Source organism: Lissotriton vulgaris, chromosome 1_2 (assembly GCF_964263255.1).
Source record: "Lissotriton vulgaris chromosome 1_2, aLisVul1.2, whole genome shotgun sequence".
NCBI classification, from domain to species: Eukaryota; Metazoa; Chordata; class Amphibia; order Caudata; family Salamandridae; genus Lissotriton; species Lissotriton vulgaris.
Genome location: NC_141686.1, coordinates 188,655,851 through 188,670,205, shown reverse-complemented (window position 1 = coordinate 188,670,205; position 14,355 = coordinate 188,655,851). Strand labels below are relative to the sequence as shown.

Here is a 14,355-nt window from a genome sequence, read left to right as displayed (position 1 = left end):
CGACAGCGTCAGCAGGGCTTCCGATGTTCAGGTCTGGTGCTTCAAGAGGGAGCCGCGACAACGTCAGCAGGGCTCCGATGGTTCAGGTCCCGTGGGTTCTAGGGTGAGCCGCGACAACGTCAGCAGGGCTCGGTGGGTCAGAGTCTGTTCTCCTCAAAGTCAGCCGCGATCAGATCAGCATGGCTTTCTTGTCCAAGATACAACTCCCGATTAGGTGGAAGGCAGGCTGTCTTATAGTCAATGAGTCCTTTGATGTCCTGACCCTCATAGGCAGGAGGCCGGAGGTCCGAGGGCCAGGCGCCTGATCGTCTCGGCGGTTGGTTCTTTGATGCTTTGGACCATGCGCCCATGGAATCCCAGACGCCCATCAAGGTCTGGAGCCAGCTCACTAGGAGGCCCAAGGTGCCATCGAAACCAGCCCCCAGGGATAGTTCAGAGGTGTGAGGGAAACCAGTTCCTCGGAAGGGGGCCGGAGGTGTGATGGAAGTCTGGGTTTCGGGTACTTGGTGAATCGTTCACCCCCCGGGTGGATCTGGGCGCGCCGGACGCGCAGGCTTAGCTGCAGCCAGGAGAGGCCAGGGCTGCCGAAAGGAAAGAAGGCGGCCGGCCGGCCGGAGTGGCCAAACATGGAGTCTGATGGTCACGTGCACTGGTGCAGGCACGCGGTCTGGGGATTGTCTCAGGTCCAGTGGAGGAGTGTCATGTACAGTTCTGCGTGGACGGGAATCAGTTCCACCCGTAGATCTGGGGCTGCAGAGATCAGCGAGGACCACGCCACGAGGCCGGGTCCAACATGCGCCCCCTCCAGCTGAAAGACGAGGGGAACTACCCATCTTCATGGGGGTTCTCTTCGCTGAGGCGGAAAAAGCGGGACAGGCCGTCGGCGTTGGCGTGGTCGGCCCCAGGCCTGTGTTCCACAGTAAAATCCATCCCTTGGAGGGAGATTGACCAGCGTAGCAGTTTAGGGTTTTCTCCTCTCATTTGCATGAGCCACCGAAGAGGACGGTGGTCGGTCTGGACCCGGAAGTGGGTCCCGAACAGGTAGGGCCTCAGTTTCTTCAAGGCCCAGACTACTGCGAAGGCCTCTCGCTCGATGGTGCTCCATCTCTGCTCCCGGGATAGTAGCCTCCGGCTGATAAAGGCTACCGGATGATCAATCCCCTTGTCGTCCACTTGGGAGAGCACGGCCCGATGCCGTGTTCGGAGGCGTCGGTCTGAACCACGAACTCTCGGGAGTAGTCAGGGGCCTGTAGGACTGGAGCGGTGCACATGGCTTGTTTCAATTCTTCGAAGGCCTTCTGACAGGCGGGGGTCCAGATAACCTTCTTGGGGTTGGCCTTGGCTGTCAACTCGGTGAGGGGGCCTACAATACTCCCGTACCCCTTGATGAATCTACGGTATTAACCTGTGAGCCCTAGAAAAGCCCGCACTTCGGTCTGGGTCGTGGGGGTCTCCCAGGCATTGATTGCGTCTATCTTGGGTTGGAGGGGGGCCACGAGGCCGCTGCCGACCTGGTGCCCTAGGTATACCACTGAGCTTTGTCCTATTTGGCCTTTACTAGCTTTAATGGTGAGCCGGCTCGACGCAGGGCGTCCAGCACCTCCCAGAGGTGGTGCAGGTGCTCAGGCCAGTGAGCACTGAACACCGCAATGTCGTCTAGGTAGGCGGCACTGAAACTTTCCAACCCCGCGAGGACCTGATTGACCAGTCGCTGGAAGGTGGCGGGGCGTTTTTCATGCCGAAGGGCATGACTCGGAAGTGGAAATGGCCATCCGGAGTGGAGAAAGCAGACCTTTCTTGGGCCCTCTCCGTGAGGCCGATCTGCCAGTAGCCACTGGTGAGATCGAAGGCACTAAGGTACTGAGCCGACCCTAGGCAGTCAATCAGTTCGTCGGCTCGGGGGATGGGGTGTGCATCGGTTCGGGTGACTGCGTGGAGTCCGCGGTAGTCTACGCAGAACCTCAGCTCAGGAACGGTGCCGGGGGCGGCTGCCTTCGGAACCAGGACCACGGGACTAGCCCATGGGCTGTCGGAGGCTTCCACCACTCCTAGGTCCAACATTTTGTCGACCTCAGCCTTGATGCAGGCTCGGACTCGGTCCGGGACTCGGTAGGCTCTGTGCCGTACCGGAGGGCTGTCCCCAGTGTCCACGTCGTGGACGCACCAACTGGTGACGCCGGGAGTGAGGGAGAAGAGGTCTGAGAATTGTCCCAGCAAGTGGCGACATTCCTCACGCTGCAAGGGGGTGAGGGAGGAGGGGAGACTCACTCCCTCTACGGAGCGATCTTGATCCCTGGCACACAGGAGATCGGGTAGAGGGTCCGTTTCATCTTCCTCTCCGTCGACGGTGGCAAGGAGGAACCCCAACTCAGACCGCACAAAATGGGGTTTGAGCCGGTTTACGTGTAACACTTTCAGGGCGTTTCTGGCTGATTTCGTATCAACGAGGTAGGTGACCTGGCTCTTGCGCTCTATCACCTTAAAGGGGCCAGTCCACTTGTCCTGCAAGGCACAAGGTTCCACTGGGGACATGACCCAAACCTGTTGGCCTGGTTGAAACTCGACCAGAGTGGTATTCTGGTCGTACCAGCGTTTCATCTCCTCTTGGCTGGCTTCCAGGTTGGCCTCGGCCAGCTCGCGAAACTTCCGCGTCTGGTTCCAGAGGGCCAGGTCGTAGGAGAATACATTGGGGGGTGTGCTCGGGGGGGCTGCCTCCCAGCCTTCCTTGACCAGGCTGAGGGGACCCCGGACGGGGTGCCCATAGAGCAGCTCAAAAGGGCTAAACCCCAAGGATTTCTGGGGTACCTCGCGGTAGGCGAACAGGAGGCAGGGTAGGAGGACGTCCCACTTGCGTCGCAAGGGCTCCTCAAGACCCATGATCATCCCTTTCAGGGTGCGGTTGAACCGCTCAACCATGCCGTTGCCCTGGGGATGGTAGGAGGTGATGAACCGGTAGGACACCCCACACTGTTGCCAGAGGGACTTCATGTACCGGGATATGAAGTTCGTCCCTCGATCGCTTACCACTTCTCGGGGGAATCCCACCTGGGAGAAGATCCCCATGAGGGCCCGGCCCACGACCGGGGCCGTCACGGTCCGGAGGGGGATGGCTTCGGGGTATCGGGTGGCGTGATCGACCAGAATGAACCGGTGGCCTAAGGAGGTCCGGGGGTCCAGAGGTCCGACGATGTCGATCCCCACCCTCTCAAAGGGCATACTGACAGCTGGAAAGGGTTGGAGGGGAGCCTTGCGCTTGCCTCCGCTCTTGCCGCTAGCCTGACACGTGGGGCAGGACTTGCAGTGGTGTTCCACATCAGCCCACATGTGGGGCCAGTAGAAATGGGTCACTAGTCGTTGGAAGGTCTTATCTTGGCCCAGATGCCCTGCCAGGGACACATCGTGGGACAAGTTGAGAAGGAGTCCGTGGAAACGTAGGGGTACCACCAGCACACGGGCTGATCCTAGTTCCGCGGTCTTCTGTTCACTGTACAGTAGGCCGTGTTCCCAGTAAAGGTAATGGGAGCCGGACTGGTCTCCAGCGGCCTGGGCGGCGGCCTGTCAGCGGAGCCCCTCTAGGGCAGGGCAGGAGGTCTGCTCTTGGCAGAACTCCTCTCGGGACGGTCCTCCCTCTTGGCGCCACTGGGCCAACTCGGGGAGATCTGCTATGGTCGGGAGTGGTTCGACAGCTAGTCCGAGGGGACCCTCGTCGGATGCGTTCTCTTCGAGGGGGGGCTGGCCGAGGACCGTGGGGTGCTCGCCGCCCTCGGGGACATCAGGGGCTGAACTGGGGAACTCAGGCTCTTCGTTCTGAGGGTTGGGCATTCTGGCGGTCATGGTCCGGGTGCTCACACAGGCCCATTGGGGCAGTCCTAACATGGCTAAATGGGTCCTTCTCTCTACCTCTTTCCACTGGGAACTCTCTAGGTCATTCCCCAGGAGGCAGTCTACTGGCATGTCCGTGCGAACTGTGACCCGCAGATCGCCCGAGACCCCCTCCCACTCAAACGGGACCTGGGCAATCCTGCAGGTGCGGACAGAGTTATCGGCTGCTATCACCCGACAGGAGGTGTGGGGGATGATCATGGACTCAGGAACTAGCGTGTACCTAACAGACGTGATGCTGGCTCCTGTATCCCGAAGGGCTCCTATGCTGCGTCCATTAACCTTCACTGTTTGGCGGTACTTTTCGGTGTTGTCGGGCAGATAATCTCCGGGGATCATCTCACTATCCCCCAGGGAGGCTAGGACCATGGCTGCAGGTTCCCACTCCCCCTGTTCTTCTACCTCTTCCTCTTCTAAGGCTACTGAGGATATCTGTCTAGAGGAGGACCCAGTGGGAGTGGATTTCGGGGTCAGGGGACATCGGGGGTCACCGGCATAGTGCCCGGGTTGCTGACACTTGAAGCACGTGGAGCTGGGGAGGAGCCCCGGGGGTCCTGCACTCGGAGCGGCTCTCGTCGAGGGAGGAGAGCGGGGGGCCTGGTTTCTGGGGGGACTACGCTGGGGCCCTGACTGGGAATTTTGCTGCTTGCCACGACCTCCCCCACCTCGCTAGCGGGAAGATCCTTGGTCGTTCCGTCGGGGGTCTCCCCCGGGCGCCTTCTGGACTCGGGTGGCCACCCATCGATCGGCTTCCACAGCCAGTTTCCCTGGGTTAGCGAGCTTGCTGTCCAGGAGATGCTGTCTTAGTTCCACAAAGCAATTTGCGGACAGGTGTTCGTAAGCCACTAGGTCGACTAGGCCCTCGAAGGTGGTCACATTGCTGCCCTTGATCCACCCATCTAGGGCCCGGGTGTAGTAGTTCACATAGTCCACCCAGGTAGTGCCAGGAATCTTCTTGCACTCCCTAAACCGCTGGCGATACATTTCTGGCGATAGGCCGTAGCGGAAGAAAAGAGCGTCTTTCATGTGTGGGTAGGCGTTCATGTGTGCCGTCGGTAGGTCCACCAGGGTGTCTCTCCCCTCGCTGAGGAAGCGGCTCCACAGGCCGGCCCCCCAGTCCTTCTCCGGGACCCGGTGAGCGGACATGGCCACCTTGTATGCTTTGAACCATTGCTGGATGTCGTCTCCTTTGTAGAATTTCCTTACAACGTCCTTGGGTATATGCACCTTCGTTTCTTTGGGGACCACCTGCTCCCCAAGGCCCGGTGATCCGGCTGCTTCTTTTCTGGCTTTCAATTCGATTTCCTTGAGGCTGCGCTCGTGCTCGAGCTGAAGTTTCCGTCCTTCATGCTCCCTCTGGAGCTTCTTCTCCTCTAGCTCTCCCTGAAGCCGCAGTTGCTCCACCGCCAACTTTTTTTCTGCGAGTTTGAGTTCACCCTCTAATTTGAGGCGTGCTAGTTCGAGCTCATGGCTTCGGCCACGTTCTCGATCGGCCATCTCCTCCGAGGACCGCTCTCTCCCGGTGGCTGGGCTCCGGGTCAGTTGCTGGATTCTCTCACCGGTCGGTGTACCGGGTTCGGTCTGTGGCCTCCCTCCCTCGTCTTCGATCGGGGGAAGAGATGCTCCGGACTCCACCCAGGCGTTCAGCGCTTTCTGGAAATCTTAGTCCGGTACTCGGGATACTCAGTTCTTTGCAGAACTGCTTCAGCTCTCTATGTGTGTAGTCTTCCAGGAGGTCTTTGTCGAAGGTTGTCTTTACACCAGATTCTGTAGTCGTCATTGTTGCTCTTTTCTTGTGTGTTTGCTGCGTGTAGGTTCAGGTAGTGTGTCAGTGGTACCATCTTCAGACGTAGGTTCGTATCGCGTCGCTGCCACCAATGTTGGAAGGCGGTGACCCCAGGGGTCAAGAGGACTCTCCGAAACACCTGGAACCTCCTCTCCCACAAGTACTGCCGAGTCCTATCGAGGGGGGAGTCCCCACCGGGGAGGACTGATCGTACACACTGTCGACACACCACACTTATGAACGGACACTACACCGTGATGCTTTATCAAGAAAGACTTTATCAAGATTAAAGTAAGGAGCAATACACAGCGATCGAGGGATCGCGAAAGTCTCGTAACGAGGGATCGGGGAAGCGGAACAGTCTTAGGAGGCCAGCTGACACACCACGTACCCTGCGCACAGTTCTCAATCCTCGAACTGGGGGGTACGGGGGCTGGCGATGGGACTTGCTGAGGCATAGCAAGAGAATCACAAAGCCCTCTTAAAGGAAGGAAAATGGAAACTTTGCCTCAGTTGGGTAGTCAAATACAGCCACCGCTGGGCCCCGGTGCCAGACACCTGCTGCACGTTTGATAACAACACCTACTTCTTAGATCTTGGAAGCTGGTGCAGAACACACTCTTCCAAAGAGGAACATTTGAGGAGAAACAAGGATTCATAGCCTACATTTCAGTTGTCCTTTATTTGTTGATTATTATTCTTTCTACCACCAACTTCATTGTGGGCAAGAAATTAGTTATCTGCGCAACCCAGCCTCATGCTGGTGTCAGCCGGGTGGCAGACATAATGTTAATAAAAAGCCCTGCCACTTTCTTCATGGTAAGGTTTGCAAAGCATATTCCAGTCCTCTTGAACTAGAAGTTTAGTAACATGACTTAAGATGGAATAGGTATCTTGCATTTTGTAATCTCTTACCAATAAAATCCAGGAGCTATCAGTATTGCTACACAGTGGTAGTGCATTTTGTACTCTGCAAAGTCCACTGTTTGTGATTTGTAAGATATCGAAAATCAAAGAAGCCATATACAATCAGTGTTGAGTATTCACATACCATCTCTCTATGTTTAAGAAGAAACCCCAGGCCTCTTGTATCATTATGATATGTTTACATGCAGTTATCCGCTTCCATATCTTTACTGCAAAGACTTTGTCCTGAAAGGTGTTGTGATGGCTTTTAATACGTAATTGTGTACCAGTGCAAAGTATCAAACAGTGAAGCATATGAGGGCAAAGTGTTGAGGTATTTACTTTTCAGTGCAAAACTTATTTTGTCCTGGAAATTTGCCTAAAAGAAACATGAAGCAAAGCTTTGCACTACTTTGCATTACTTTGCATCAAGAAGGCATCCAATGGCTGCCGCATGAGCATTCCCACACAACCAATCATGGTTTTTGATACAAAGTAGAAGAAACAATTTTTACCTCCACACTTTTCAAAATGTCTGTTTGTGCTGTACTATATAGCACTTATCCAAAGTATGTCAAAGTTTAGCATTTTGTACTGTGAGAGTACCCTTGCAGTACAAAATCTATGTTAGACATCTCACACAGAGCTTTGCATTATGATACAAAAGTGTATATGAGGTGCTTGGCTGCCTACAAGTTCATCAGAGCTTTTGGAAGAGAGCACCAAGTCTTCATTAATATGATGCTGCTTCTCCTCTCACTCTCCCACGCAACGCAGCACATCTGTCTTTCTGGCTGAATAATAAAGTCAAGAATTATCATTGTGTTATAACATAACACTACATTATAGAATCAGGTGCCATTCCCTGTGTTTAATCTGATGTACATTTTGTTTGTCTTTTCAAGTCAACCTGTCTCTCCTACAATTCTCACTTGGCCTCCATTCACAGCCAAGAAGAAAATGATTTTGTATTTGTTCTGATGGGAAAACCAGCCGATCCTTTCAACAAAGGCGCCTACTGGATAGGAGTTCATGACAGCTTCAAGGTGAGAGTCTTTCATTCTCCTTGATATGAATATTAGTTTGGTGTGTGCCAATCTTTATGCACATTTCAAATGTCTAACAAATACAGTTTTCTATGTTATGCTTGATACTTCATCCCTATTGGTAATGTAGTCTCTTTGTCAGAAAGTCAGTCAAATTAACTTTATTCGATTTGTTAAAATCATACAAAGTACATAAAAACAGTATTATTTACAATTAAAAAGGAATTAAACAATTTCATTTATGAGCAAGTTAATGAGACGAAAATCGGTACGTTAAAATATTTAAGAAACACATTATGTACATCAGATTTCCAAATTCATGCCCCTTCTGGCTCTGGTTGCTGCCACAAGGAAATTGGCCATGGCGAAAGTGATACAGATGTTACCCAGTGATTTTAAATATAACATGGCTGGTCTCGCCTGGGAGAAGCCCGCTTCTCTTAGGACTGGTAGCAGGTATTTTTTCCTTTGGTCGGAGAAGAAATCGCAAAACATAACAAAATGTAAACTGTCCTGAACAGAAAAATTGTCACAAGTGCAGGGGGGAGCTAACTCAGGTTTCACCCAGGTATTAAAATGGCCCAAATAAAAATGAATAGTGTTAAATCTGAATTTTGTTAGCAAAAATCTATGGAACGGATTAGTGACAAAACATAAATAGGGTTCAATTGCAAGTGACTGGAGTGACAAATAATGCATTCGAACAGATGGTTTTGATAATTCGACTTCTTCTCGCAACATGTATGCCCTAGACATAAACTGTTTTTTTTTATAAAACTCACATCCTGCTTTGTGATACACGAGGGGGAGGTGAATAAATCTGGACGTCCTAATTCATTAAAAGATTTGTGCAAATACGCCATCCATGGTATCTTGTGACTATACTCTAAACTCATCACATCCCTCATGATCGTGTGGTTTAACAGTAGTTCAGGGTTTAACCAGGTCTTAAGCCAATATATTAATGGGGCCAGTCTCAGTTTGTCCTGGATGTAATCCAAACCAAGTTCTGTATGAATGGAGAAAACCGGGGAGGATTGGGGGAGGGACAGGACTGAACGTAAAAAACTGTTTTCGGCTACCTGGATTTCTTCTAGTCGTGCATAACCCCATAGGGAGGCACCATACAAAGCCACGGGAAGGGATTTGCTGTTATAAACCTGGATGATGGCCTTCATGGGTCTATGTCCCAGCCTTTTAGCAAAGCTTAAGATGGCCCTAGATGTTCTTGTAACCGCTAGGCTTTTTGCACGTATCTGTGGGCCCCAGGTACCCCTGCTATCAAAAAGCACTCCCAAGTATGGAAACACGGGAACTCCCGACACAATCTCCCCTTTACAAAAGAAGGTTTTAATTCCTCTCTTGACACTTTTCCCTTGTGTCCCTACAACCATGGTGTGCGATTTGGAGGCATTAACCTTCAGGTCCAACCGGTCCATAAAAGTCCCAAAAGCATCTAACAATTTTTGGAGACATACCCCTGTGCGTGCAATGAGTACAGCATCGTCCGCGTATAGGAGAGCAGGGATCTTAACTTCTCCTACACGCGGTACGTCACATGCTGCCTCGAGTAAATGCTTGCCTAGGTCATTTATATAGATAGTAAACAACAGGGGGGCCAATATGCATCCCTGCCTAACGCCCCGTAGAGATCTAAAACTTGACGTGCATCTTCCCTCTTTGGTTACTCTTACAGCAGCGAATAAATCCTGATGCATAGAAGCTATAAAAGCCACCAAGTCGGCGTCGATTCCCATGTTAGTTAGGATTTCCCAAAGTTTCGATCTGTTGACCAAGTCGAAGGCCGAGGAGAGGTCCATAAATGCTAAATACAAGGTCCCCTCCTTGGCCACCGTATACTTAGAAATCAGAAGGTGCAGGTTTGAGCACTGTTCTAGCGTGCCCCTTTTTTCCCTAAAGCCATACTGTATATCAGCCAGGCCACCGCAATCCTCCAGGCTATCTCTTAATCTCACTAAAAGGACTCTGCCCAGGATCTTAATGGCAGAGTCCAGGAGAGAAATGGGCCGGTAGCACCCTGGGTCATCCCTTCTGCCCTTTTTAAAGATAGGCACTATGGTGGACGTAGCCCATGTATTTGGGGGGGGCGAGGTGTTTGCGGCTGTGAACACATTGGCCAGGATACCAGCCCAGAATTTGGGGGAGTGTAAATAAAAGTCAGCTGGTACCCCGTCTGGGCCGGGGGCTTTATTCTTTGTTGTGGCACAGATTGCTTTTTCCACTTCCCCGCTGTTGAATTGTATAGGTGTGGCCACCAAACTTGCACAGTTTTGTGACAGCGAACAGGCGCCAGACTCACCATAAACAGAACTTAAGTGGGCCAGCCACTTCTCGTCGGGTATTACACAATCGGTATCTAGATTTGGAGAATCTGAAAAATAAGGGTGATTTACTACAGCCCAGAATTGCCTGCTGTCTCTCAAGATGTTAATGTCGATTAGTTGGTCCCATGCCTCCTGCTTGATGCTATCCCTTCTGGACTTTGTGGCGGCCCTATACTCTTTTCTCAATACTGAAACCAAAGCCCTGTCCCTAGGTTGTACTTTAAGGGCCATTTTTAAGGCTCTAAGAGCCCTGGTGCAAGCAGAATCAAACCATTTATGCAGCTTTTGTTCGCCCCTACCCCTTGATACCGTAAGATTCTCAGCCACTATATGACATATTGATTGAAAGGCGGCCATGGTGTCATTACCTGGCATAGTCGGATCTTGGCAGATTTTGATGTGCTCTTCAATCTTTTGACCGATATTAGTGTAAAACTCATCTGCCACCACATTCCCCCATTTCAAACGCCTGCCTTGGTCTGTTGTGCGAAGGGTGAAACCCTGTTTAGAATGCCCTGGCATGGGTCCCAAAGCACCCCCCCAGTGGATGGACAGAAAAACAGGATTATGATCACTAAAAGGCGAAAACACAGTACAATAGGAAATAATACATTTAAAAATGGCAGAGGTCACGAAAATATAGTCAATAACAGAACCCATGGGGGAGCCCTTGAACGTTGATGCTCTAGGTACCCCCTCTCCTGCTGTAAATTCAAGGAGGTTAAATTTGGCCAGAAAATCCTCCAGATCCTCTCCGCGCCTGGTATGTTCGAAGTGTGGGCCCTCCTGTTCCCAAGCCTCCGTAACTCCTAGGGTGGTGCAACCCAGATTACAGGGGTGAATATTAAAATCTCCCATTAACACCAGTTCATGGCTGGAGGGGGAATTTTGGGTAAAAGCGGTTAAAAATGCGTCCAGTTGGGTGATGTTATTGCCCCCAAATTCCTTGTTGACAGAGTTGTAGAAATTGATGAACAGAATGCTTTTTAATGGACAGATTTGCCTTTCCACAATTAGACAATTTGGGGAATCATAATCAATTTTTTTTAGCGAGCCAGAGAGGTCTAAAGAAAAAAAGGTCGAGAGACCTCCCCTCGCTCTACCTGCAGCACTGGGGCGGGCCGCGACTGAAAAGCCTACAAAACCGTCCAACCATTGGTTGGAAGACAAGTCCCAAGTTTCTTGTAGGGCGATGACGTCGTGATCTGCGACGAAGGCGACCCACTCGTTGTCGCACCTTTTTGTACTAATTCCGGCAATGTTCCAGCTAATAATTTTACAGCCTGTTTCTTCCTTCGAGATAAGTGTCATAGGAGAACTGGGGTGTGTAGTGGGCTTATGTGGCGCCCTGCCCCCATTGACCTGGTTAGTGGTAATTGCATTTGATGGACCTGGAGGATCATTGAGCGGATACCCCTGGGTACAGCCTGTTGTTAAATTACTGATTGCGTCAGGAGTTCTTTTGTCAGCACAGGGCAAGGGGATGGAGTTACCAATAGGTGGTTGTCAGTCGCAGTCATCTAAATTAGAGAATGCAGAAAAACGATTTTCCAGCCCCAAGCCCCAATCCACAGACGCGACATCCTTCCTCCCTCTTTTAGTCACAATGTTCCATTTGGTTCTCAGGATACTTGAGTTTGGGCCACTACCCTTTCTGGGATAGAAGAAATCCAGAGTCAATGGAACTATAGAGGTTGATATCCTTTGTGGTGGTAGGATGTTAGGTAGGATGTTAGGCAGAACCCCAGGGTCAGAGAAGTGTAGGACGACGCACTCCCCCTGAAACTTTTTCACCCTATCCCCAATCCACTGAACCCTTCTAGCTTTGACGAGCTCTTGGGAGAGTTGCTGTTTTCCCCATGGAGTGATTACCATGTTGTTGGTTAACCATGATAAAAATGTATTAATTAGAGAAGATGTTGTTTCCCGCTCTCCTTGAGCCAAAGGAGGAACATTGGCAAGGACAAGTACCAGTGGGGAAGCTTCAACCACAAGCTCAAAAGTCCCTTTTTCGGTGGATGGGTCATCAACAACAGCAGCAGAGATCGGTGCAAACAGGGGGACACCAGGAAGAGTGCTATTAGTAATGTTATTTGTTGATGGTGGGTTTGAAACGGGGGTAGGGATGAGTCCGCTGATAGCTGTGGATACTGATTTATTTAAAGATTCCTCTATCTTAGCAGAGACGTTTTCAGGGAGTTTTCCTATCTCACCCATGGTTTGTTGTAATAGACCTTCCAGTCGGTTGACCTCCGATGTTAGCTTGTCTATTTTACTGACCAGAGGCTTAACCACACCTTTGATTTTAGAATCCATCAGGGCCAGTAATTTATTAAATTGGGCGTTTGTGAGTGTGAAATAAGCCTCATTGGACAAGTCTAGCTCGTCTTCCTCAGAATGCTTCCTCGGGAGGTTAGCTGCTTTATTTTTAGCTGATCTTAGACATTCCCGTTTTCCCGGAGCAGGTACTAGTGGGGAAATGTGACGCTCAAGACTAGTAGTTGACTCTAGCGCTGCCTCCTGCGCGCTACACTCTTCAAGTCCAGCGACAGTGCCACTAGGCTGAATAATAATGGTATCCGGAAATGGATTAGATGTATCATTGTTTGTACTAAAAGTGCTCAAAAGACCAAAGGGGTCCTCTGCCTCAATGTCTATAAAAGGGGATTGAGTGGATGAGTCTATGCCCAGCGAAGCTCTCCTGTCGCAGTTGATTTTTTCAACGACTTGTACCAGGTAGTTCTCTATAGAGTTGCAGGGTGTAGGTAGCTTTTTAGGAGGCATTATGCTGTTGACACACGACCAAAGTTAAGCAAACACTTACGTGAAAGTACACAGAGACCTCGATTTCGGGGCAGCAAACCAAAGGACCAGGCCCAACCCAACCGTGGCCAACCTCGGACGGCCTCAGACGGCCCGCCCTTTGCCCGGGCTTATCCCGGCGCCTGCCCGCGCGCGTCCCGCGACGCGGGAAGGGATGCCCCTTTTTGTGCCCCTCCTGGCGCGCTCAGCCTCGACGCGACTTCCGTCCAGGTCGCGGAGGCTTCTGGGGCTTGTGGTCTCAACTCCCCCGCTCGGCGGCAGCACTGGTGGTCAGAGGCTGCAGCGGGGGGAGGAGACCGGCGATGTCAGGGCAGCGTGCTGGGCGCTACAAGCAGGTTCAGCGGTGGTGAGGGAAAGCCCAGCAAACAACAGCAGCGGACAATTAGGGAGCTCCAAACAGCAGCAACAGCAGGTAACCGGCAAAGACACACACCTTTGTCTATAAGCTCACTCTCGCCTTAGCCAGACTGTATGGTATCCATCCATTAGAATGCAAATATTACCAGCGATGTTCAATGACCTCTTTGATCAAGGTTCTCATTAACCTTGGGGGGAGCAGGCGTAGCGCCTCTACACGAAGATCCACGGAGTTGGAAAACAACTCAGTGGAACTTCTCTCTGCTCCACTACGTGCCTTACCCCTCCCAAAGTATTTATAAAGTCATAAAAAAGGCACTTACCTGCCATGGCTGCTCTCCTTCCTCGTCCCCACAGTCCTTCTTCACATGCACACTCACAGGACGTACAACGTAGGGGTTATCCGTGAAAAAGGACGGCGAGGAGGAGGAAGGGGAGCGTCCATGGCAAGAAGGAAGCAGCCGCGGCAGGTTAAGTGCCTTTTAAATTACTTTATAATTACTGTAGGAGGGTGGAGGGGCCGAATAACTACACACCGCCATGGAGTTGTAGATTTGCCTAAACTCCGTGTTCTCAACAGGACACAGAGTAGGCAAAACTACATAAACTATGCTGGCGGAGCATAGCTAACCGCCCGGGATTATTTCTCATGCAGAAAGGCCTGACCACTCTTGCAGTGGCAGTTATGAAACAAAGGCTAGATGTACTAAGCTATGTTGCCGTCTCAAACAGTTGAATCCATTTAATTGGACAACAAAATGGTATTTCTTAAATACTTGATCGATTTTAGGACTCAGTCTTATCAACTTCTTTAATGGGTTGTGCATGGATTTGAAAGAGGCAACTGTGCACGTCCCTTCCAAATTATGAATCCATGCCCACCGTCCTTCTCTGCCACAGCGCCAAGAAACTGTATAGTGTATGCTGTGCTTTATAAATGCCTTTCACATCACATCACATCACATACCATATGTATCAATGGTGTGCAACTGCATTTCTGGTCACAAACCAGTGAAATGTTACTGACTCTCATATTAAAGCATCCATATTTCCATTATGGCAATTGGGCTGCTTGGTGGTCTGCTGACCCTTACAGATCACCAAAGGCAGGGGGCTGACATTTGAAACCCACCTTACAAATATTAAAGAGGTAGATCCATCTGCAACTTACTCCAGTTCCTTATTTTGTGATCCTACTTAATAGTAGTTA

The 14,355-nt window shown here is 51.0% G+C and overlaps 1 protein-coding gene across 1 annotated transcript in view; it reads left to right on the top strand.

Moving 5' to 3' along the window:
• Nucleotides 1-14,355, top strand: part of LOC147734875 (C-type lectin galactose-binding isoform-like) — an 80,593-nt gene that overhangs the window by 26,632 nt on the left and 39,606 nt on the right. Inside the window, exon 4 of the mRNA XM_086953086.1 lies at nucleotides 7,480-7,620. Within this exon, the coding sequence (XP_086809212.1) occupies nucleotides 7,480-7,620 (141 nt within the window). The remainder of the gene's footprint in view (nucleotides 1-7,479; nucleotides 7,621-14,355) is intronic.